The sequence below is a fragment of the Octopus sinensis genome, linkage group LG17 (assembly GCF_006345805.1).
Source record: "Octopus sinensis linkage group LG17, ASM634580v1, whole genome shotgun sequence".
NCBI lineage: Eukaryota > Metazoa > Mollusca > Cephalopoda > Octopoda > Octopodidae > Octopus > Octopus sinensis.
In genome coordinates, this window is record NC_043013.1 from 26128582 (window position 1) to 26156336 (window position 27755).

A 27755-nucleotide genomic window follows, 5' to 3' on the forward strand; every position below is an offset into this window, starting at 1 on the left:
ATTATCATCATCAATGATGGTGATGGTGATGATGACTTTTACATTGTCAAACACTGAATTTAAAGACGTGATTGACATATTCCTGAAATAATATCTAATAATTTCCTTTATGCTCTTGTTTCAACTACCATTAGGTAATATAGGATAAAGCATATTTCTTCTTAGATGGAGCATAAAGAAGACATTACAATGTGATGGTATCGGTCATGTTATCCAAAATATTGTTAAAAATAGAAAATGCATAAATTGGTAGAGCTCATGGACAGTTTTTTTACCTAGACTGAGTCAAATTATAAATAATACAAGGACTTAATGTATTGATAACAGATGGATGAAAGCAAAGTTGAATCTGAAATGATTCCATTTTAAAATGTAGAGAGTTAAAAATGTCATCATCATCATCGTTTAACGTCCGTTTACCATGCTGGCATGGGTTGGATGGTTCGACTGGGGTCTGGGAAGCCAGGAGGCTGTACCCAACTCCAATCTTATCTGGGAAGTGTTTCTACAGCTGGATGCCCTTCCTATTGCCAACCACTCCAAGAGTGTAGTGGGTACTTTTTACGTGCCACCGACACAGGGGCCAGAGGAGCTGGCATTGACCACAATCGGATGGTGCTTTTTACGTGCCACCGGCACGGAAGCCAGTCAAGGTGGCACTGGCATCAGCCACATTCGGGTGGTGCTTTTTACATGCCACCAGCACAGATACTATTTCCATTTGATTGTCATATGATTTGATTTTGATGTTGATGTACTTGACTATATTTATAATTTCTGCTAACACATTCCACGTAAATACAATACTCAAAAAATGTTTGCAAGCCATTATTTCTGTCAAATGACTTGAAAGAAAGTGAAAAAATATACCAAATTTGTTTACCTTCATATTCGTCAAGAAAAAGTTCTCCATACATATGAAAATAAGCTTTCCTAAATACTTTTTTAAACAAATCATATGAAACTGGTGCACTTGGATAGAGAATTGACTGGGAAGCAATGCCATAGGCAATCATTAAGATAAACAGAATTACGATAAAATATCCAAGGTCTTGCATCTGAAAGATAAATAATGTTAAAAATTAAGTAGCGATAATTAATCATTTGTTAATATTTATATAAAATAACTGTATCTACAGTTAACATTACAAGATAATTAACAATGTAGTACAAAGATACTCTATTCAATGTGAGATTTCATCAGTATTTGATTGGTTCATTTGTAGTGGTTATAATGGAGAGTATTGCAGCAGATATGATAGAGGTTGAATTGACTGCTTCAAAACTTTTTTTGTTTCTCTCACAGAACATGTTTGCCAAAACTATGTTTGAAGATTTTCTTCTATTGTAATTTGGTTGTACCTAGTATGCAATGCTAAAAAAACAAAAACAAAAACAAACAATTGCTAATAAGTTCTAGTCTCTTGTATTTGTTTTTCAGTCTAGACAGATATGGAAAGAAACATGCATCTGTTTATAAAATTGCACAATTGAATGTATTTTTCAGTTTCTATGAAGTCTTTGAATTATTGTCCCAGAGGTTAACAAACACCGCTTCCCATCCACCTGATTAGTAAATCTTTATTTACTGCTCACCAGATATCTTACTCATAATCATTTAGCATTTCAATTACTCTAACAAATGTAATATCATCATCATCGTTTAACGTCTGCTTTCCATGCTAGCATGGGTTGGATGATTTTGACTGAGGGCTGGCGAACCAGATGGTTGCCCCAGTCTCCAATCTTGATCAGGCAGAGTTTCTACAGCTGGATACCCTCCCTAATGCCAACCACTCCGAGAGTGTAGTGGGTGCTTTTTACATGCCAACATTACTATGTAACTTCAAGATTTTGATGATGTGATTGTTTCTTTCTAGAATGGCAGTGTTGAGTAGGTGATTGTCTGAACAAATGAATTGTCAGTTACTTTCCACAACATTCATTTGGTGCACCATTCTTACTCCTATTACTTCACGAGACACAGTTGTATCTCATTTTCATATTAATTAATTCATCCATATATATATATATATATATATATATATATATATATATATATATTTAATGAAATGGATAAATGAATTATCTTGTTACGGATTATTCCAAATTTAACCAATACCTGTGTAGCAAAAATCACACCAGAAAAGACATGGTTGAGGTTACGACCATGGGGTTTCGCCCCCGTGCTTCAGCGCGGATAATTGAAGTTTTATATATTTAGTGAAGGGAAGAAATGGAGCCGAACGAAGATTCTACAAAATTCCTTTTTATTATTTTCCACACATGTTTCAAAGACTGCAAATTCCCAAATTTGGATTGAATAAGGAGACCATTCTCAGCTTTCTCTTCAGGAAAATCCAGGAATTTAAAATCTCAAAACAAATGCGCAGCAAGCTTTTCGAACAAAACGCTCCCTAGGAGCCCATGGTAAAAATGGCACAAAACTGTCTCTCAATATGCGCTGACGTCAGAGTGGGTGAAGGCCGACGAAAAATCCGTTGGAATAAACCTAGGTCAAACCACGGTCAAATCAGGTAGGGGAAGAATCACAGAAAACCCAAAGAGTGTGAATATATTCTGTATAACTAGTGTTAATGTTCACATTGTTTTAAGAATGACAGCTATCTTATTTGGGTGTGAGGAACTTCTTCCCTTCACTATATATATATATATTATATATATATATATATATATATATTTAATGAAATGGATAAATGAATTATCTTGTTACGGATTATTCCAAATTTAACCAATACCTGTGTAGCAAAAATCACACCAGAAAAGACATGGTTGAGGTTACGACCATGGGGTTTCGCCCCCGTGCTTCAGCGCGGATAATTGAAGTTTTATATATTTAGTGAAGGGAAGAAATGGAGCCGAACGAAGATTCTACAAAATTCCTTTTTATTATTTTCCACACATGTTTCAAAGACTGCAAATTCCCAAATTTGGATTGAATAAGGAGACCATTCTCAGCTTTCTCTTCAGGAAAATCCAGGAATTTAAAATCTCAAAACAAATGCGCAGCAAGCTTTTCGAACAAAACGCTCCCTAGGAGCCCATGGTAAAAATGGCACAAAACTGTCTCTCAATATGCGCTGACGTCAGAGTGGGTGAAGGCCGACGAAAAATCCGTTGGAATAAACCTAGGTCAAACCACGGTCAAATCAGGTAGGGGAAGAATCACAGAAAACCCAAAGAGTGTGAATATATTCTGTATAACTAGTGTTAATGTTCACATTGTTTTAAGAATGACAGCTATCTTATTTGGGTGTGAGGAACTTCTTCCCTTCACTATATATATATATATATATATATATATATATATATATATATGTATATCATCATTGTTTAACATCCGTTTTCCATGCTAGCATGGGTTGAACGGTTCGACCAGGATCTGGGAAGCCAGGAGGTTGCACTAAGCTCCAGTCTGATCTGGCAGTGTTTCTACAGCTGAATGCCCTTCCTAATGCCAAACACTCCATGAGTGTAGTGGGTGCTTTTTACGTGCCACTAGCACAGATGCCAGTCAAGGCTGCGCTGGCCTCGGCCACATTTGGATGGTGCTTTTTACATGCCACCGGTACAGATAGCACAACAACAATTTCCATTTGATTTTTATTTTGATGTTGATGTATTTGATTCAATAGGTCACCTCAAACACAGTAGGTTGCCCTATGATCCAAAGTAGGCACAGCAGGCCGTCCTGCGATCCAAGGTACTTTGGATGGGCTGGGGCTGCTATGTGAAGCTGGTGCAGGAAACAGCCATGAATTCACATTATTTGTTGGGTCTTCGCAGTCACAGCATATCTCCAGAGATCTCAGTCTTTCGTCATTTCCTCTGTGAGGCCCAACGTTCGAAGGTCATGCTTGACCACCTCATCCAATGTCTTCTTGGGTCTACCTCTACCCTGGATTCCTTCAACTGTTTGGGAGTGGCACTTCTTCACACATCTCTCCTCATCCATCCGTAGTACATGACCGTACCAGCGTAAACATCTTTCTTGCATGCCACATCCAGTGCTTCTTATGTCCAGCATATCTCTCAGGGTGCTTACATTCTGTCGTGTGTGCACACTGACATTACACATCTAGCAGATCATGCTAGCTTCATTTCTTTTGAGCCTACGCATGTCCTCTGCCGTCACAGCCCATGTTTCACTACTGTGAAGCATGGCAGTTCACACACATGTGTCATACAATCTACCTTTCACTCTGAGTGAGAGACCCTTTGTCACCAGTAGGGGTAGAAGCTTTCTAAACTCTGCCCAGGCTATTCATATTCTAGTGGTGACACTCTCTGAGCATCCACCCCCACTACTAACTTGCTCACCTAGGTAGTGGAAACTATCAACTACTTCTAGTTTCTTCCCCTGGAGTGTGGTGGAATCTGTTTTCTGAGTATTTGTGGTGTATATTGCCCCTGTGCATCTGCCACACATCAAAGCTAGCTTCCTCTGATGTTGCTGCCCCTCTTATGCATCCATTGCTTACACTGGGTACATCTTATGGAGTTTCTACCTACACCTTTTCTACAGATCGAGCAGGGCCACCTACCTGAGGAGGTGTGCAATGAGTTCGCCTTCCTACTTAATATAACTTTGGTCTTTGCTACATTTACTCTAAAGCCTTTTGATTCTAAACCTAGCCTCCACACCCCAAATTTCTTTTCTAGTTCTGGTAGTGATTCTGCTATGAGGGCCAGGTCATCAGCATAGAGGAGCTCCCAGGGGTAACCCATCTTGAATTCCTCTGTTATTGCCTGGAGGACTATGTGGTACACCCCTACTTCTATCTGGAATTCTTCACTATACTCGTTGCTAACGGCCTCTTGTGGTGAGAAGTTCACTTCCAAACTACATGGTTTGGTGTCCAGTCCCTCTACATGGCACCTTGGACAAATGTTTTCTACTATACCCTCAGGCCAATCAAAACCCTTGTGAGTGGATTTGGTTGATGGATATTGAAAGAAGCTCATTTTGTATGTGTATATATGTTTCCTTGTGTTTGTTTCACTTACACTTACATTGCTTGACAACTAGGGTTGGTTTGTTTACAACCCTGCGACTTAGTGGTTTGGTGAAAGAAACTAATAGAATAAATACCAGGCTTTAAAATTTTTAGTACTGGTTCCCTAGTATGGTGGCAGCTCAAAGACTGATACAGGTAAAAGATAAAGGAAGGATTCCTGCTCATAATATATCCCAGTTTGCTAACTGCGACAATTTAAACTCAATCATGATTTTTCTTAAAAGAAGTAAGAAAAAAAAACATGTTGAAGTCTCTGAACAAGATTACTGCAAGCTAACAGATGTGTGTTTGTGTGTGTATGTGTCTGTGTACCTTACTTTGAAATAGACAAGGGTTGGAGAGAAGGGCATCCAGTCATAGAAAATCTTCCTCAATGCAAAATCTTCCTTGACCCTTACAAGCATGAGAAAGTTGATCTTTAAAAGCCCATGCATTGCCACGTAAAAACACCCATGATGTGCCACATAAAAATGCTCATGTAACGCCATGTAAAAGCACCCAGCACACTCTGTAAAGCAATTGGCATTATGAAGGGCATCCAGCCACAGAGACCATGCTAAATCAGACTGGAGTCTGGTGCAGCTCCCCACCTTGCCAGCTCTGGTCAAACCATCCAACCCAAGCCAGCATGAACAATGCATGTTGAATGATGATGATGATGATGATGATGATGATGATGATGATATAAATGCACACACACTCACAAACTATTTTCTTTTGTATAATGCAAGAAATCTTATTTAAAAAATGAGGATCACAATTAGAAAGAGGGCAAGAAATACTAGCATCGTACTTATGTGTTAAAACATGCAACATAAATGAAAAAAAAGCTAAAGGCTATAACCCCGAGACTTCTAATGGCTAAAATATACACTTCATTGTGACAGTATGCATAGCATGAAATTGTTGATTCTGTTTGCATTCTGGAGGTGTGTTGTTAGAAACTCTATTATTTAAAAGTGATTATTTGATTTATAAGTTAGTTTAAAATATAGAAAGTTACATTACTGACATCTGATACAAGTGAACAATGTTCAGCATACACATAGAAGAGAAAATAATAAACATGTGAAGATAAAAAAAATAAAAACATAAATGTGAACTTAAAGTTATGGAATTTACTGGAAAAAATCAACAGTACAACCTCTAGGAAAATTGATGTTGTCGAGGACAACATTAGACTGAGGAAAGAAAAAAAGTAAAGCCCAACATCTTTAAAGCAAAAACAGGAACTATGAAAGTTTTAGTATTTGTGTTTTAATTTTTGTATTTTATGCTTTAAAATTTGTTGCGAGATTAGTTTTGAGTCTATAAATAACTATGGTTGTATTCAGGACAGAATATATTACTGATTTCTAACTACAAATGGTGGGGCTTTGCATTATAGTTAAGACTGCATAAGATTTTATTTGAGGGAGATTTTGCCTACTAATTACCTGAATAATCTCAATAAAGTGAAGTTTTTAACTCAATATATTATATCTGTAAAACCCTAGAGTTTGGATTTAATATATTGTCAAAATATATTAGAAAGAATCAGAAAATTATTAGTTTCATAATCTGGTTAATATGTACTATTAATACTACTTGCTAAGACAAAAAAAAAAGTGTTACTTTGGGGGTGGGGGGAATAAAGGGAACACACAGAAAAATATTTCCTACATTACTCGTTAAAACTTACCCTCATTGTCACTTACTATCTATTTTCCATGCTAGCATAGATTGGATGGTTTAATGATATCCTGTGAGTGAGAGGACTATGAATGAGAGATGAGTAGGTCATGGAGACAGGCCTGAGTTAGAAAGGATACAATATATTTCTTGAGTTTAAAAATAAATCCAGTCTTGTAACTCACCATTTTCTTAATCATTATAAGCTTCGGTCCAAGATGTCTATGGATCGAAAGCATATAAAGAAACCGGATGTAAAAGGTGATCAAATTTAAACTAAGCATCACTTTGGCAGCATCATCCAGTTTCAGAAATCGAAGAACATACCCAATGATGAACAAGATAATAGTTATAACATCAACAACATTCCAAATGTCATGGATGTAATTGACAAATTTTGAGCAAAGTGAATTAGAATTTTTTTTCAACATCTGAAATGTAAGCAGAAAAAAAATAAATAAATAAAACAGTTACATGCACACACACACAAATATGTATGTCATTATTCAGTTTTATTAAGGCGGTGAACCGGCAGAAACATTAGCGTGCCAGGCAAAATGCTTAGCGGTATTTCATCTGCATTACGTTGTGAGTTCAAATTCCGCCGAGGTCGACTTTGCCTTTCATCCTTTCGGGGTCTATAAATTAAGTACCAGTTACACGCTGGGGTCAATGTAGTCGACTTAATACCTATGTCTGTCCTTGTTTGTCCCCTCTGAGTTTAGCCCCTTGTGGGTAATAAAGAAATAGGTATTTCATCTGTCTTTACGTTCTGAGTTCAAATTCCCTTTCATCTTTTCAGGGTCGATAAATTAAGTACCAGTTGCATACTGGGGTCGATCTAATCGACTGGCCACTCCCCAAAAATTTTGGGCCTTGTGCCTAGAGTAGAAAAGATTATTCAGCTTTATTTCAAGATTTCTTGCCAATAGAGAAAGAGTTGGTTTCTAACCTAGATCCAAGTCTCCTTCATTGAAATTTCAACATCATCAACAGGGTATTTTCTATGTATATGTGCAGATTTGTATGTTTTGTTTCATGTTTGTCTTCTCATGCATATATTTGCACATCCAGATATGTGCATATATACTTAAATGATAAACTTATGTATGTGTGTATATGTACATATATATGTGTGTATAGTCTTAGTGATCAAGTAAGAGAATAATGAATCAGTAATGAAATGACAATATATGCTGAAAGCAGTCAGGTTAATCGCTTTTTCTGGCTACAAGGATAAAAATGCATTGCTTAACCATAACTACTTCCCACATTGTGGCTGAAAATGTGTGTTGACTAAGAATACATATCTGTAACGTTACCTTATATCATTTTATATATTATGTATATATATATATTCTCTAAGACTCCGCCGGTTACGACGATGAGGGTCCCAGCTGATACGATCAGCGGAACAGCTTGCTCGTGAAATTAACGTGCAAATGGCTGAGCATTCCACAGACACGTGTACCCTTAACGTAGTTCTCGGGGATAATCAGCGTGACACAGAGAGTGACAAGGCTGACCCTTTGAAATACAAGTACAACTCATTTTTGGCAGCTGAGTGGACTGGAGCAACGTGAAATAAAGTGTCTTGCTCAAGGACACAACGCGTCGCCGGGAATCGAACTCACAACCTTACGATCATGAGCCGAACGCCCTAACCACTAAGCCATGCGCCCTCACTATATATATATATATATATATATATATATATATATATATATACAAATGACTATTTATGATGGAATCATATTTCTAAAAGAGTTAATACTTACCATTTCTCTTTTGAAAATCTGAAAGAATAAATAGAATTGCCGTCAGTCAATAAATTGAAGCTATGCAATCATCTTCAGAGAGGAGGCTCCGGAAAATCAGTATAAATCCATCATGCTTAGTGCAATATATGTATATGTATATATATACACATGTGTGTGTGTGTGTGTGTGTGTGTATAATGTATATATATTCAACAACAACTGAGGAACGGCCTCAATAGGCCATTCAACCCACTAGAAAGAATGGCCTATTGAGGCCGTTCCTCAATTGTTGTTGAATTTATATATTTAGTCTCTGACTATTTTCTCTTTCTCACTAAACCGCTGGTGGCGAAAAAATTTCTATTGAATTTTTTGCTACCCTATATTGATTAAATATATATATATATATATAACGGGAAGCTTTATGAAAATAAACAAAGACGAAGGCAGGTGGAGTACAAACAAACAATTGTATTAGTATGGCGCTCAGGAATAGAAATAAAACAAGTCTTTAACGTTTCGAGCCTACGCTCTTCAACAGAAAGATACACAGAAAAGAAACACGGAGAGAAACAAGGAGAGAAAAAAATGCGTGCAGAAGCTAGCAGTCTAGTAACAAACTGTGAGAAAGAGTTCCTTCAAAGAGGTGTGTTAAACATCCTGTTTTTTGTAATGTTACAGTTTTATTTTAAATCTCTATATTTAGAAACTTTCTTATAAAACTTTTGTCAGTATATGTGCCTGTGTGTGTGTGTGCTTAGATATATGCATGTGAATATGTATGTGTGTGTATGTGTACATATATATATATATATATAACTAATGTAGGATAAAATTTTTTTCAAGAAAAAAATTTTATCAATGGCCAGTATATCAAAAAATACCTTTAAAGGTTAAATTTATAAGTAATTTACAAAATAAGGGCAAAAGAAAAATTCTAATGCCAAATATGCTGCAAAAAAGACAAAATTGTCAATAACCATTATAATTTATGCGTCTCGAAACAAACCGATAGAAATTTCTAAAAAATCCGTTATTACCATATTGGTCCCAATTTCGGGGTTAATTCATAAGAATTTTCACCTCTTCAGTGATAAATACGTGAGATATAAGTGAAATATTTACTCATACCCATGGAAAATTATTTATATATATATATACACATACACACACAAGGTGATATCAAATAATTCAAAGAGAACATGTGTAGACTAAAGAGGAATGAAGGTAGTAAGCTCCACTGGATGTGCAGCATCAATGTGCATAAATGACAAAGTGCAAATGTGTTGAGAGAAAAGTCAGGCATAAAAGGAATCAAATGCAGCATGCAAGAGAGGATACTACATTGGTTTGGACAAGTGATGCATATGAATGACGATTGCTGTATAGAGAAATGCCAATCAATGAAAGTGGGCGATGCCCATGAATAGGAAACCCAGGAAGACATGGGATGAAGTAGTGGGGGGGGGTGATCTCAGGATGTTGGGGCTCGTGAACGAAATGACAATGGACTGGGATGTCTGACAATATGAGGTTCTTGAGAAAACTCACCCACTTCAGCAAACCTGAGTTCTAGAAGCATTGTGCTTCACCCACACATAACAATAAAATTTTCACGCACCCCCATCCCAACAAATCAAACTACATCTCCTCCCCCTCCCAAACTGTATCTCTTCTCTTGCTCACATTTCCTCTTCATACTCTATGATTATCTCCCACTCACCAATCCAGTCCTCACTACTCTGCTCATTACTGTATCATTACTTCTCCATCCCTTCTCTCTCAATATACCCAGATTCTCACCAATCACAGCATTCCCCACATCCACTCCCTATTTCATGGCAATACCCTGCTAATACCTGCCATCATTCATCCCTTTCTTCTTAACTCTATCAGTCCATCTATGCCCTAATCCTTGTTCCTTACGAATATACCCTATCACTACTGTCATCCTCTCCTGCTCTTGCTGTCTCCTGCTCTCTCTCTCTCTCTCTCTCTCTCTCTCTAGGTAACCTTGTCTCTCCTCGTCAGTGTCACACCTGTTTCTACCCTCATTCTTGATTAATTTCTTTCTCTATCTCTCCTCTTGCTCTCCTCTCTGGCTAGGTAACCATGTATCTCCTTTACAGCAGCACATCTTTTTCTGCCTTCCTCCTTGTTAACTCCCACTTTATCTCTCTATGTTTCACTCCCTCTCTTCTTCTCTCTTTCTCTGTCTCTCTCTCTGCCTATCTCTCTGGCTGAGTAACCATGTACCTCCACTACAGCAAAACATGTGCTTTTGTCTCTGTCACACTCTAACCTTTTATCACCTCCTCCAGTGCCCCCTCCCCTTGCAAAGATTGTCTTGCAAAGTTACTTGGTGATACAGTGCAGGTGCCATTTAAAAAGTGATTGGCATTTGGAAGGGCATGCCAAAAACCATGCCAAAACAGACACAGAAGCATGGTGCATACTCCTGCCTGGCCAACTCCAGTCAAACTGTCCAACTCAGGCCAGTGTGGAAGGAGGACATTAAACGATGATGATGATGATGACAGATAGGCACATAAGTGCAAAACAAGGTGGAATAAATAGTACTCAAATACCAAAGACAGAGTAATATACTTTATTATTAAAGCTGCAAAATATTCACAGAACTGTTTTCCAGTTTTATGTTCCCATTCATTGGACAGTTTTGATGAATACAGTCTGACAAACAGGAACGTGAAACCGAGTAAGAGTTGTATGAATATTTTGTAGTTTTAATAATATATATATATATATATATATATATATATATAGGTCACTTCAGAAATGTAACCACATGTGGATTGTGGGCAATTTTTCCCCCTTGCTCTTTGAACTTTCCTCTTTCCAGTGAAGTGCTATGCTCAAAATGTTAACAACTCTCTCCTTTCACCAAGCAATCAAATTAATATATTTCTTGTGCTTGTCCTCACATTCATTTTATTCTTTTTTCTCTGATTTTTGTTTGTTCTTTGAATTGACTACACTCACACAAACACACATATATATGGAAATAATTGAGATTCAGTTCAATTAGGTATCTAAGTTGAAGCACCAATCAGTGTGGTATTATCCATACAACTCAAAGTAAGGTGAATAAAATCAAAACAAGCAACAGGATATCAAGATGTGATGCAGTACAACTGTTTCAAGCAGCTCCATTTAATTGAACAATGCAATCATTACATCAATTAAAATACACACACACACACACACACACACATATAATAAAAAATACACATTAAGGACAGGACATCATCAGCATGGCATCGAGCTTCTCAGTAATTTGTCAGTTCTTATTTGGTATTACTGCCCTCCAAGACAAGTTGGACATATATAACTCAGGCATTTCACTTTGGGCAGAGAATTTATTGTCTGGGTATTCTTTCTCATGAAATGGCATTTGGATAATAAGGAGAGGAAGAAGCTCTAATGCTCTTAAAATATGAATGCGGAAACGAATTTTTCCTGCCTCTAAAACTAAAGCTTACTTGCAACGGTAACACAATAACTAATATAACATCTTCTTTCTAAAGACAACTATGACATTAAAACAAGAAATCTTTGAAACCAGAATATGCAGTAGGATGAGAAACTGGTGAAGTTAATAGAAATGTCCTATAAGAGAACGAAGATATGTTCTTTTGATATTTTCACTGAAAAAAACTTGATAACGCATGCAGTATTTATACACACACAAACACGCACACACACATAACTACATTTATACATTTACATACATATAAACAATATATCACTCTTTATATATTACTCTTTTATTTGCTTCAGTCATTTGACTGTGGCCATGCTAGAGCACTGCCTTTAGTTGAACAAATCAACCCCAGGACTCATTCTTTGTACTTATTCTACCTTGTACTTATTCTATCGCTCTCATTTGCTGAACTGCTGAGTTATGGGGGATGTAAACACACCAGCATCAGTTGTCAAGTGATAGTGGGGGGACAAACACAGACACACATATTATATATATATATATATATAATGTTGAAGCATTCCTGTCACAATCTGAACCTGATGAATGCTTAAATGCAAGAAAGTATACTAGTTCAATGAGAATAAACATTTAATATTTAATTTTCAATATTTCATTTGTTCAATAAGACAATCAATATTTCATTTCTTTCTTACTATATATTCTACATTCTATATCCTATATTAATATTAGCCAAAGATAAACCTCTGTACCTGGCTTTCATTGACATGGAGAAAGCCTCTGACAGGGTCCCCAATCCCTTATCTTGTGGTCAATGAGGAAACTAGGGATAGATGAATGGTTAGTGAGAGCTGTGTGAGCCATGTACAGAGACACTGTCACTAAGGTGAGGGTTGGCAACAAGTACAGTGAAGAATTCCAGGTAGAGGTAGGGGTCCACCAACGTTCAGTCCTATTTATCATAGTCCTCCAAGCAATAACAGAGGAATTCAAGACAGGATGCCTCTGGGCACTCCTCTAGGCTGATGACCTTGCTCTAATTGCTGAGTCACTATCAGAACTAGAGAAGTTTCATGTGTGGAAGCAAGGATTAGAACTGAAGGGCCTTAGAGTCAACTTAGCTAAAACCAAAGTACTAATAAGTAGGAAGGTAGACAAATCACAAATCCCTTCAGGTAGATGGCCCTGCTCGATCTGTAGTAAAGGCATAGGTAGAAACTCTATAATATGTACTCAGTGTAAGCTATGGACACATAAGAGGTGCAGCAATGTCAAAGGAAGGCTAACTAAGAAGATAGTTTTTGTATGTGGCAGATGCTCAGGAGCAATAATCACTGAAAATGTGCAGAGAACAACTTCTGCCACATTCCAGGGAGAAAAACTAGAAGTAGTTGATAGCTTCCATTACCTACATGAGCAAGTCAGTAGTGGGGGAGGGTACTCTGAAAGCGTAACTGCTAGAATAAGAATAGCCTGGGAAAACTTCAGAGAGCTCTTACCTCTGCTGGTGACAAAGGGCCTCTTGCTCAGAGTAAAAGGCAGGCTGTATGACGCATGTGTACGAACAGCCATGCTACATGGCAGTGACACATGGGCCATGACTGCTGAGGATATGCGTAAGCTCACAAGAAATGAAGCCAGTATACTCCGATGGATGTGTAATGTCAGTGTACATACTCAGCAAAGTGCAAGTACCTTGAGAGAAAAGTTGGACCTAAGAAGCATCAGTTGTGGTGTGCAAGAGAAACGATTGCACTGGTATGGTCATGTGGTGAGCATGGATGAGGATAGCTGTGTGAAAAAGTGCCACACCCTAGTGGTTGAGGGAACCTGTGGAAGAGGTAGACCCAGGAAAACCTGGGATGAGGTGGTGAAGCACGACCTTCAAACATTAGGCCTCACCGAGGCAATGACTAGTGACTGAGACCTTTGGAAATATGCTGTGCATGAGAAGACCCGGCAAGACAAGTGAGACCATAACCTGTGGCCTTTACCAGGGGTGTAGCCAGTCCACTTATGCATACCTTTCCTATGGACACAAAACTCTGCTTGTGGAGACCTGTTGAGTCAAGTGAAATTGAAATCAAAATTGAATTCGAAATTGAACCAAATTCGACTGGCACCCATGCCAACCTTCCTTCATTGGACACTAAACTCTGCTTGCAAAGACCTTTTGGGGCAAGTGAAATCGAACCAAATTCAATGACTGGCACCCGTGCCAGTCGGTCACTAACAGCTTCATCCGAGCAGGATCACTGCCAGAGCAGCTGCCTGGCTTCTGTGCCGGTGGCACGTAAAAAGTACTATGTAAGCGTGATCGTTACCTGTGTTGCCTTTCTGGCACTTGTGCCGGTGGCATGTGAACAAAACATTTGAGTGAGGTCATTGCCAGTGCCACTGGACTGACTCCTGTGCAGGTGGCACATAAAAAACAGCATTTGAGTGTGGCCATTGCCAGTACCACCAGACAGACCCTCGTGCCGGTGGCATGTAAAAGCACCCACTACACTCTCAGAGTGGTTGGCATTAGGAAGGGCATCCAGCTGTAGAAACTCTGCCAGATCAGATTGGAGCCTGGTGCAGCTATCTGGTTCACCAGTCCTCAGTCAAATCGTCCAACCCATGCTAGCATGGAAAGCAGACGTTAAATGATGATGATAATAAATAACATATAAAAAACATACAGAGTTGGAATTCCTTTGAGTAATATATTATTTTATACACAATCATACAAACCCCTTTGTATATATATATATATATATATATATATATAATATATATATATATATATATATATATATATATATATATATACGATGGGTTTCTTTCAGTTTCTGTCTACCAAATCCACTGCTAACAAGGCTTTGGTTGACCCAAGGCTGTAATAGAAGATACATGCCCAAGGTGCCATGCAGTGGGACTGAACCCAGAACCATGTGGTTGGTGAGCAAGCTACTTACCTTACTCCTGCACCTACATCACACTGTCATCACACAGGATATTCTCTTTATTATTTCTAAAACTCTTTATATCAGAAAATATATGAACAACTGTGTTGGCAACACTGGCACCAGTACCACTGCTGTAGCAACCATTGCTGCCACCATTACCACCACCACCACCACCACCACCACCATCAAACTTTACTCTCTTTTTCATACAGATATATATTGGATAGTTCATCAAAGCAACATCTCTCTCTAAATTTCTATTATACTATTACATCTCATCTGTGAATCTCACTATTTTCAGATCTTCATTCCAAGTTCTTCCTTATTCTGCTTCCAGCAGACTACCCTCATCTTTTTTACACAGAATTCATAACCACTAAACACTAGATTAGTTTTGATGAAATAATTTTGAGACAATATTTACCTGGTGTATTTCTTCTGTAAATATTCCAATCACCCACACAATAAGAAACCATTCTAGATAAAAAATCTGAGGTTTCAGCTCAACAAGTAACACATAGCTATAGAGGCCAAGGAAAATTATATAAAATATCTGAAAGAAAAAAAGAATTTGAGAAAAATTAAATTTATTGTCGCAAGGATTTGATGACAAATACTTGATTATATTCAAACAAAGGGAACACATGAGAAAAGATTAAAAACTGAAAACCCATTTTTATTTTCTCTCATGTGTTCTTTTTATATCTGCTGTGTTTAAATGTAAACAATAAACTAGAAGGGTGTAAGTAAAATTGTCAAAATCTATGCTTTGAGCATGTATAAATGTGAATGCGTGCGTACATGAATATGTGTGTTCTTTTGTATGAAGGTACATAAGTGTATGGGTGTCTGCATGTCAGCACAATCATGAACATGAGTATATGTGTGTATATGTATGTATATGTGTATGTCTTGATATATCTGTACATATGTAAATGTGTGTGTATATGTGTGCATATTGTCTGTGTATATGAATATTTACATATGTGTACTTTCTATCAAATGAAACACAGTTTTGTTGTTAAGAAGATCATTTTGTAATCCTGCTGCCACAGGTTCAATCCTACAACATGGAATCTTGAGCAAGTATCTTCTACCATAATCTCAGAGCGACCAAAACAGGGTGAGTAAATTTTATGTTATGAGAAAGAAACAAAGTTTTAATATTTCAAACTCTTCTCCTTCTTTACAGAGAGAAAGGGAAGGAGAGAGAGAGAGAGAGAGAGAGAGAGGAAGATAGAGAGATTATCATTTTGTTTAGCTTCATAATTATTAATGCAGATACAAATAAAGGGGAGAAATAACAACTGGAACATTCATTGTTGGAGCCTAAAGAGGAGAAACCTAAAGAGGAGAAGTGAATGATGGTGTTTAGTATATGAGAGGAACTGAATATCCAGAAAGGAACAGAGGCTGTATTTTTACAATTCTAAGGATTAAAATGCTACAAAAATGGAATTATTAAAATAGCAATTAAAACTATTTTCTCTTTAACTAAGACAGTGAAGTAATATTAATTTCAAATTTTGGTACAAGGCCAGCAATTTCAGGGATGAGTAAGTCAATTACATTGATTGACCCCAGTGCTCAACTGGTACTTATTGACCTCAAAAGGATGAAATATAAAGTCAACCCTGGCTGAATTTGAACTCTGAATGTAAAAACAAGAAATGTCACAAAGCATTTTGCCCAGTGCAGCAACGATTCTGCTCGCTCACCACTTTAGACAATGAAGTAATATTAATTTCTGAGGTATAAGGGATCAAAGGTTAGGGGCTGGTGTAGTCATTTAAAACAGCACCAGCATTTGACTGATACATTATATTACTGACCCCAGAAGGATGAAGGATGAATATAGAATGAAGAAAGGCTCTAACTAAAATCATCTGATTGTCTGATTTTCATCTAATTCTATCAAGAAATATTAAAAACAAATTAACTCATTTAAATATGCTCACATTTCAGTGAAGTTTAATAGCCAAAATACCTTCTCAAAAATCTTCAACCTTATTCATTTAGTTTTAACCTTAAATCTTTGTCCTTATTCATCTAGTTTTAAAGGTGTTATTCAAAAGAAGGGCAGTGAGAAATTGGAAGAAGAAATTGAGCACTTTAGTAAAATTTGTTTTAAAAAGGTAATATTTTCTTTTCTCTTAAAATTTATTTGAAAGGAAAATTTACCCACACAAAGAAACATTTAAAATATTTACGTGTTGGTACATACCAAATTGCTCAAAAACTTTATGATAGGAGCATTATAAAATGATGCACATCTGCAGAACATACGGCAACATCTTCCACATGGCTTGCAACAACATCTAGATATGAATTAGAATCATTTATTTTACTAATTAATAATAAATTGCAAATAATTTTGTGTGTGTGTGTGTTATACCATCTAATCATAAAATATACAATTGTAACATGAAAACCATCTCTAACAGACAAGCAGGTAACTAAAACCATCCCCTTGTCACTATACATCACTGATGCAGCCAAATCTCATAGGCTCAAATCATTCATGTGCAGCAGCAAAATCAAACAATGTGAACATTTGGTAAACCTCATCCAATTTCACTAATTGGAGCAGATTATGCCCATCACAGTAACAATCTATTTCAGCACATCATATCAGATCTTAATCTAGATAACTCCAGCAGTACCATATCTACTCTTGTGTGGATATACACTCTGCCAGTTAGTCTGTTTGCCATTCCTTCAAGTACAGCACCAAAAATAACGAATAACAACGCTGGAGTGAGTACATAGCCTTGCTTTACACTATGGGTGACTGGAAAGTGGGATGAACTGTCACTTCCAAGAGAGAATGTGGAAAACATACTATTATGAACCCACTTGAATATCTCCACAAATATATCAGGACACCCATATCTTTTGAGAATGGTTTATAAGCTTTGCTCTCTACATGGTTGAAAACCTTTATAAATTTAAGAAATATGACAAAAAGTGAGACCTGTTATTCTATTAACTTTACTTGAATTACTTACAAGGTGAAAATCATATTGCTCTATATTTGTCAGTAGGTCCAGGCTAGTAATTTAGAAATTTTCAAGGAGACACTCCAAATCCTCACAAAAAATTCTTCAGGAACAGTTTAATAGCTTTCTAAAATGTTGCTACTAACACTTTATGATAGCATGTTTCTTGGTGCAGATATGCAAGTCAGCCTTACTCCTCATTAGTGTGTTACCATCTTTCAGGAGATTGTGCACCTCTTTCTCAATGATATAGAAGAACTTCACATTTTGAAAATCAGCAATGGTATGAACTTCATCCAGCTTCTTATCCCACCGTCTGATAGAGCACTTCCTATTGACGAAAAGATTTTCTGTCTTTGAGTGAAGCTGGTAGTAAGCTGTGTATCCCATACATTAAAAACAGATTAGTGGTGCCTTCAACGTTTTGATAACAGTTGTTCTATCTCTGTCAGTCAGCATACATTTTGAGAAACTGAATGAGGCAGCAGCTACTCAGAAGACTCTCTCTTCAGCTGAACCTATCAAGCTGGTGCAGTGTAAGGTAGCACTTTTAATTGGTTGGTCATATTCACTGAAATTACATGTTTCTACATTTTCTTACGTTGCTGACATTCAGTTATTCTGGTGCAATTTTGCTGATTTTTCTTACACTTTCATCTCACAAATTTGTTGAAAAAAAGCTGCAATAATTATGCACCAACGCAATACTATATAAATACTTGAATGATTTGTGAAGAACACTACATAATAGTTGATGCTATGGCTGTGTAACTAAGGAATTCCCAGCTATGTAGTTTTGGGGTCAGCCCCACTGTGTAGCACATTGAGTAAGGGCCTTCTATTATAGCCATAAGCTGACCAATGCCTCATACACTATAGTGAATAAATTTGATGGACAGAAACTGTTTTTTCCTTTTGCTAAACAGTGTGTGTGTGTGTGTGTGTGTGTTATACCATCTAATCATAAAATATACAATTGTAACATGAAAACCATCTCTAACAGACAAGCAGGTAACTAAAACCATCCCCTTGTCACTATACATCACTGATGCAGCCAAATCTCATAGGCTCAAATCATTCATGTGCAGCAGCAAAATCAAACAATGTGAACATTTGGTAAACCTCATCCAATTTCACTAATTGGAGCAGATTATGCCCATCACAGTAACAATCTATTTCAGCACATCATATCAGATCTTAATCTAGATAACTCCAGCAGTACCATATCTACTCTTGTGTGGATATACACTCTGCCAGTTAGTCTGTTTGCCATTCCTTCAAGTACAGCACCAAAAATAACGAATAACAACGCTGGAGTGAGTACATAGCCTTGCTTTACACTATGGGTGACTGGAAAGTGGGATGAACTGTCACTTCCAAGAGAGAATGTGGAAAACATACTATTATGAACCCACTTGAATATCTCCACAAATATATCAGGACACCCATATCTTTTGAGAATGGTTTATAAGCTTTGCTCTCTACATGGTTGAAAACCTTTATAAATTTAAGAAATATGACAAAAAGTGAGACCTGTTATTCTATTAACTTTACTTGAATTACTTACAAGGTGAAAATCATATTGCTCTATATTTGTCAGTAGGTCCAGGCTAGTAATTTAGAAATTTTCAAGGAGACACTCCAAATCCTCACAAAAAATTCTTCAGGAACAGTTTAATAGCTTTCTAAAATGTTGCTACTAACACTTTATGATAGCATGTTTCTTGGTGCAGATATGCAAGTCAGCCTTACTCCTCATTAGTGTGTTACCATCTTTCAGGAGATTGTGCACCTCTTTCTCAATGATATAGAAGAACTTCACATTTTGAAAATCAGCAATGGTATGAACTTCATCCAGCTTCTTATCCCACCGTCTGATAGAGCACTTCCTATTGACGAAAAGATTTTCTGTCTTTGAGTGAAGCTGGTAGTAAGCTGTGTATCCCATACATTAAAAACAGATTAGTGGTGCCTTCAACGTTTTGATAACAGTTGTTCTATCTCTGTCAGTCAGCATACATTTTGAGAAACTGAATGAGGCAGCAGCTACTCAGAAGACTCTCTCTTCAGCTGAACCTATCAAGCTGGTGCAGTGTAAGGTAGCACTTTTAATTGGTTGGTCATATTCACTGAAATTACATGTTTCTACATTTTCTTACGTTGCTGACATTCAGTTATTCTGGTGCAATTTTGCTGATTTTTCTTACACTTTCATCTCACAAATTTGTTGAAAAAAAGCTGCAATAATTATGCACCAACGCAATACTATATAAATACTTGAATGATTTGTGAAGAACACTACATAATAGTTGATGCTATGGCTGTGTAACTAAGGAATTCCCAGCTATGTAGTTTTGGGGTCAGCCCCACTGTGTAGCACATTGAGTAAGGGCCTTCTATTATAGCCATAAGCTGACCAATGCCTCATACACTATAGTGAATAAATTTGATGGACAGAAACTGTTTTTTCCTTTTGCTAAACAGTGTGTGTGTGAGTGTGTGTGTGTATGCACATGCATGTGTGTGCATTTTTGTGTTTGTGTTTCAGTGTTTTAAATTGTTTATATTCCTGTAACATAGCATTTCAGCAAAACATGACATATTAAGAACCAAACTTGAAATAAGTAATGACATCAGTTTGATTGACTAAACCCTTCAAAGTGGTGCTCCAGCATGGTTACAGTTCAACAACTGGAATAAGTAATTAAGTATAATCTTTAAAGTTCAGAGTTTTAGAAAGTAAAGTGTTTCATGAATTACACGAAACTGTGCAGTTATGTGTTATGAAGTTGATCAACAAATGAATTTATCCCTGGATAAGATACTAATCCATTGTAAATGACTTACTTTGCTCAGTGGAACACCTCTTTTTAAATGGAGCAATATTGAATTGGCTTACCAAGAAATAAACACACACAAACACATGCATTTCCGTGTTTAGAAATATTCATTAAAATTTTCACACAAATACAAGAAAAGAAATAAAATAATAAAATTAAAGATGTAGAATATTCACTGTTTTCTGGCATAGACGTAGAATTTTTCAGATCAAAATTTGCAGCCATAAAAGTTAGGTTGACCTCTACACTAAGTTGAGTTTGGAGGACCAAAAATTCCATATGAAATGCAGCAGGATTTGAAAAGATAGTGAAGCTGTTTCAATGTTTACATGTTTAGACTATGTGCTATGCTGAGTTATTTGTCAGAAAATATAGTCAAAGAAACAATATTCTGCACTGACACAGCAACAAGTCAAAATTTCATTAAATAGTAGCTTGTCAATTGATTCAACCCTAATATATAGATGGTACTTATGTTAGCAATCACAGAAAACATTTGAAAATCAAAATTTTGGCCAGTGGAAAGCATAACAGTCTTGTTTCATCATTAGGTTAAAAGTGTAATACTCAGACATATGTGATGACTGGAAGAATGATATTGTAAAGAGTTGGTGTTACAGGGAGAGTAGATGAGAGAATTAGTAGCAAGTCAGGCTACATAATGGTGATATTTAAGTGAATAAGTAGAAACTGCTAAGACTAGTGATAATCGGCATCACAAGTGGAATAAGTTAGTTTGCCAAGAGACATGGGGAGGGTCTGACATTTTCTGAAGTAGTAAACATGAAGACAGTTTTTCGAAATCAGTGACAGTAGTTACTAGAAAAACCCATAAGTATTTGCAAACAGGTCTTCCTTTTCATCGTAAACCAGTGATTACCATGTGTTGACAAGAGGCAAACACCTCAAAACTGCAGTCCATACGTATCACTTAGGCTTACGAGAGAGGGATGACCTCCCTTTGCAAATACCATAAGAGCACAGATAGTGTGCCTAAAGCCAGCTGGAGACGATGATATCCTGGGGCTAATAGCTACAGTAACACCCACCCTTAGTGGTTAGCCATATTGATGGCTAGTACACTTTACGTTGTCAAGCGGTTACTGTTTACATCTCGTTCAGAGATTTATTATTGCTAAACATTCTTAATAAGGAATTAAATGTGTTGTGTGTCCTGAAGTCAGTAACATCTATGGGAGAGGGTCAATAATTGGTATGTTAGGTCTCAAATGAAAGGATATTTGCAAGTCAGAGACAAATCAACAACAATGGATGACATGTAGTAAAAAAAATTTCAGATGTGACAAGTGGTACTATGTATGATTAATATCTTCTTGATAATCATAAAAAGAAATACAACTTACGATTTGTTGGTTTCTTTATTGTTGTCCTGCAAATATGAATGGAGGTATAACTTACGAATATGTAATAGTTCTGTTTTATTATGTTTTGTTGTCTACATGTTAAGGTATCATCATCATCAGCATCATCATTTAGCGTCCGCTTTCCATGCTAGCATGGGTTGGACGATTCAACTGGGGTCTGGGAAGCCAGAAGGCTGCACCAGGCTCAGTCTGATCTGGCAATGTTTCTACAGCTGGATGCCCTTCCTAACGCCAACCACTCCGTGAGTGTAGTGGGTGCTTTTTACGTGCCAGACGGGGCTGGCAAACGGCCATGGTTGGATGGTGCTTTTTACGTGCCACCGGCATGGGGGCCAGGCGAGGCTGGCAACGGCCACGATCGGATGGTGCTTTTTACATACATATATATATATATATACACTCAAAAAAAAATTTATCAATGGCCAGCATATTAAAAAATACCTTTAAAGGTTAAATTTATAAACAACTTTATAATATAAGGTATATTTACAGTTAATATTATCACAGTAATATCCTCAGATTTCTGGTAATGTTATATCTATAACGTGTTTAAGCTTCCATATTTAAGCTTTCATTGTAACTATAGACTTTGTATGATAAGAACTGAATTTATTATTTTAATACTGGAACATAAAGAGAATGTTGCAAGTAAGAGGTGTCAGCCATCTCATGTGATCAAACTGAAATGCTTGACAGGAGATCCAATTTTTCCTGTCAATATATCCAATGCAGAATAATATTCTAATAGTGTTCTGGTTACAGTGACTCTCCTGCAAAAGAGTTGCATATATTGCTTCAATCAAGTCAGAAGCTAAGAAAATGGAACTTGCAACATGTTCAGATAAAATTGGTCTCTTGATAGAAACGTTTTATAACAAAAATTTGATGATTCTAATTTTAAATGTTGCAAGACATAGTATTTTGATAAGAAAACCAATATATTTGTACTAATATGTCATCAAAGAATTTTACGACAATACTATTATGATAATATTTCTGAGATTATTAGTAATCAGAAGCTATGACAGTAATAAAGTAACAGACATTACCTGCTTGTCCTTGTCATGAAAATGTATAAAAAATATAAACAATGGACACAATATACAGAGTAGCAACTGAAAGAAGAATAAAAATAAGAAACTGTTATTTTCATTAAAAAAAACGGAGAAATATTCAAGGATGCACTTAATATAAAAACCTGATAGTAAAGTTGGTATCAATATATAAAATAATGAAAATCAATTGAAAATTGACAGTGAACAATGCAACTTGAAATGAATATGATGTTGGCAGAATAATGTCAACTCTGGACCTGTTGATACAATAATACCAAGTTGAGTATCATTCTTCATCTATTGCCATTATAATGACAACAGTGGATATGTCACAGTAATACCATAATGAGATCCTCTCTACTGCATTATGTGGTCTTCTCATTAAAATAGGGAATTTTCAAGAAGCATTCTTAGAAAGATCTCTCTTGATACATTTATTTGGTTTGTGTTTGCTTATGGAATTAACAATAGATATCAGGTATCCATTGGTCTCAAGAACCTTTAGGAACTGAGCAACATGTGCAACCTGGCTGCTGTTGTCACTGTATCTTTGGTGTATCCATGCAATCTCATTATGTAAATAGCTCATCTTAGCCCTGATGTGGAAAGCTGACCTGTAATGGATGAAGAGGTCCTGGCAAGTTGATTTGTGGTAGAACACCATGTCAATTTTTCTCCATTATCTGTGACATTTAACTGAATGTCTAGCTAAGAGGGAGAACCATCGCTGTTTGAGTCTCCAATGGTGAAGCTAATGAGTTGGTCCACCTTACTGAGATTCTTTAGCATTGTGGAAGTGTCCTCGTGGAATGAAGTGAGCATGAGGATCTCATACATATGAATGGTGTAAAAGGCATATGAGTGGCAGATACTGAGTACCCTACACTCCAGTTGGTTTAAGTAAGTAATAGCAACCAGGCCTGAGATGTTCAGCCCCTATAGACAGGACTGAACACTATATGTGTTTCCAAGGAAATCACAATGTGTGTTGGTGACAACAACTGACAGTATCTGGTAGACGTTGGCTGAAATAAATCTGAAACATATAAGGAGGTGACACATTTCATGATCAGTTCAACCATGGTAAGGGCAGGAACAAAGAAGTGTAGTGAGACCATGTTTAAGCTGAAGGTATATCTGTTATATCTGAAGGTATCAGAGATGGCCAGTGGCTCCAATAAAAGCATCATATGTCACCAACACCATCTTCTACCATCACCATGTGAAAAGACATCAAAACGACCAACGGTTGGAGAGTTGCTGCTAATCCTAATGCTGGGCAGTTTAAATAAAATAACAAAATTGATGTAACTAGACATTTTAAATTGTTTCCTTCTGAGGATGGGCCTTTGCACCTAAAATGTAAAAGTTTTTTGTAACACTTTCTGCCTTGTTAGAAGCTTTCTTTATTTTCCTTTTCTGCTTCTGTACTGCCATGCTTTAAGTGAGCTGCAACACTCATATATGTAATTGTAATTCATTGTCTAGTGTCAAAGGTAGTAACTTTTTTTTGGTTTACTCACAAGTATCCTCCTTCATTAAATTTAAACTTAAGATTAAAATTATAATAATTATGGAAATCTCATCACACAAACAGAAGTAGGAAATACTTTTGTATGTTAAGGGAGAAAGGAGTACAGTCAAGTCTGATGAAAATGAATTCAACCAACTTGCTTGCTTTTGAGTAATTTTGAATCTATTGGTAACATAAAATAGCTGTATTCTACACCTTTAATTGTGTGTGTGTGTGTATGCAAGCATGCATTTATATGTGCATTAATGCATTAACCGTATTCTACACTTGTAAACATATATAAATTAATTACATATTCATTATGATGAGTGCTCCATATTCATTCAACAGATATGTAGATAATTAAAGAGAAACAAAAAGAGCATAATTAATTTAATTAACCATCAATGAATTGCTAGTTATTATTTCAATGGGTTGAAGATTGGCAATAATAACTTTGATAGCATCTGACATCAGCTAAATAAAGTAAACTATATTATAGATGTACTTATCATATTGCATATGTAAACTATATAATAAAGAAAAAATAATGTATATATAATATGTGTATACATGTATCATGTGTCCTACATGATACATGTAAACAATATAATATACAGATTTGAATATTTTTAAAGAGTGTGATACATGTAATCATGTAATCTGTGCATGTGTAGAATATACATGTGTAAAATATGATGCATGTAAGTTAGATAATACATGACCCAAATAAGACATGTAAGTTTTATATGAGAATTTAAGTTCTCTACCTTCAAAATGTTGGTCTTTTTACAAATTTTTCCCCTCCAAATTTTTCCCAACAAAGATTGACAAGCAGCCTGGGACACAAATTTCTTATTGTTAATATTAAATGCTATTTGCATGCATGAAGCATCATTCCAAGTTTTCCGTCGTAGCAGCAGTAAATCTAATGTCCGTTTTTCATCCGCGTAGTAACATTCAGTCAAAATTCCAATGGCACGTTCTTCATAAAGACTAAAATTAACAGAAAAATCAGTATTTATAAAAGTTCCAAATCAAATGAAAGAGAGAATATTTACATATTTATAATCAACCAACAATAACTTCAATATTGATTGGAGAAAAACTCTTGTGCATACTAAGTTGCCACTGTGATTCTCAGTTTTTATTTAGCATATAGACATTTTTAACAATGTCAGCATCAACAATTATCCACCTATCCATACATATTTTTATATATATACTCACTCAGCATGTTCCTGTAGTTGGATCCTTCTGTCATAATCTTTACACTTTGTTTTCAGGAATTCGAGCACATTATTTGCAATTAGAGCAGATGGTAAAGCGCCCTAGTAAAATGACAATTGTATCAAAATACTAAATGTGAACACATTTAATCACAATATGCATAAGACAAATGAGAATTAAGTAATATCCAGCTGGAAAGGATGCTAGCGTTTCTTTCAGGTAACTGAATGTTTGCTTCTTTTACTAAACAGTTAGGTGAAGAGAGCCATACAAAATGAACTATCTTCCTCTGAGATTTAATGACAAGAATATATTTTAATTAATTGAATCTATCAATTGAACAACTTGGTTAAAGTTAATTGTTATCAATATTCTCATTAGGTACCTTGCTAATTATTCTATATTAATTGACTGAATCCATTTGCATTATTTTCAATCTATTTCTAATGCTAGTACCATATTTCCTAAGCTAGTAGTCTTTACAGAGAGATTATAATAATAATGAAATTATTGTATACAGTGCTCAGGTGCACCACAACTTGTCAGAAAGTGCGTATAAAGTATATGCAGTAATGTACAAATGTCTGGAAAGTGAACAATGTATGAGTCAGATACATGCTTGTGTGTGTATGGAGGGGAGAAAATCAGGTGTAGTGTTGGCGAATCTCAGAAAGCATGGATGTTTTGAAGAATGCAGTGCTCCGATAACTAACAACTGATGCCAACAGTTTGTTCCATGCTTCAGCAACTCTCAGTGTGAAAAAATGTTTCCTAAAGTCATGGGAGCTATGCTGTTTTCTGACTTTGTAAATATGCCCACGGGTGTTAGACGGGTGGAGTTTGAAAAGGTGCTCAGAGTTATTGTTTGTAAGATGGTTAATAATTTTATGGGTGTCTGCCAAGTTAGCTGCCAGACATCGGAGCTTCAATGTATCCATGCCCAGGGAAATAAGGCGTTCAGAATATGGCAAATGCCTGATGGAGGGTATTCTTTTGGTTGCACGTCGCTGAACGGCTTTCAGACGATTAATATCCTGGGCAAGATAGGGGTTCCAGACCGGTGATGCAAATTCCAGGTGAGGTCTTACCATAGCTATATAAAGCCGCAGATAGATAGCCAGAGAGCAGCTCACAAAGGACTTGGTGAGTGATGCCAAGACACCCCTCAGCCTTCTTGGCAATTTTAGCAATGTGTTTTGTCCAACACAAATCGCTGTCGACAATAACACCCAGGTCATGTTCACACAAAGACTTTTTGAGATTAGTGTTGTGGAGGGAGTAAGTGGACGCTGGGTTTCTCCTCCCAAAATGCATGGTGGTACATTTGTCCACAGCCAGCTTGAGTTGCCAGTCCATGATCCACTGCTGCATCGTGTCCAGGTCTGCTTGCAATAGAGATCTATAGTGTACAGGATCTGACCTCTTTATTTTGAGGTACAGCTTGATGTCATCTGCATATTTCAGCACTGTGGCATTCTTTAAGTTGGCATCTATGTCATTAACATATACAACAAATAAAAGGGGGCCAAGAACAGATCCCTGTGGTACACCAGATGTCATCTCATAGGGTGAAGAGTGCTGTCCTAGAACTGTGACAACCTCTTTTCGGCTGAAAATAAAGGACTACGCCCAATGCAGAGAGTTTCACCATAAGTCTTTTGTGTGGCACAGAGTTAAAAGCCTTAGCAAAGTCCAGGTAAACAACATCCACCCAGGATCCGTGATCAGTGATTTGGGTAATGTCCTCAAGAAACTCGATGAGTTGATTACAGCAGCTGGAGTTAGGAATAAATCCAAATTGTGATGGCTGGATGAGGCTGTGAGACTTCCAGAAGTTCCAGAGGGTTTC

General features: G+C 36.6%; 1 protein-coding gene across 1 annotated transcript in view; it reads right to left on the bottom strand.

Moving 5' to 3' along the window:
• The window catches only part of LOC115220802 (transient receptor potential cation channel subfamily M member-like 2), a 114982-nt gene that overhangs the window by 22724 nt on the left and 64503 nt on the right, over positions 1 to 27755 (bottom strand). Inside the window, exons 24-32 of the mRNA XM_029790953.2 lie at positions 25907 to 26007; positions 25447 to 25672; positions 23158 to 23223; positions 22088 to 22113; positions 17109 to 17202; positions 15309 to 15437; positions 8489 to 8506; positions 6896 to 7141; positions 884 to 1058 (exon numbers count right to left, since the gene is read on the bottom strand). Of these exons, the coding sequence (XP_029646813.1) occupies positions 884 to 1058; positions 6896 to 7141; positions 8489 to 8506; positions 15309 to 15437; positions 17109 to 17202; positions 22088 to 22113; positions 23158 to 23223; positions 25447 to 25672; positions 25907 to 26007 (1081 nt within the window). The remainder of the gene's footprint in view (positions 1 to 883; positions 1059 to 6895; positions 7142 to 8488; positions 8507 to 15308; positions 15438 to 17108; positions 17203 to 22087; positions 22114 to 23157; positions 23224 to 25446; positions 25673 to 25906; positions 26008 to 27755) is intronic.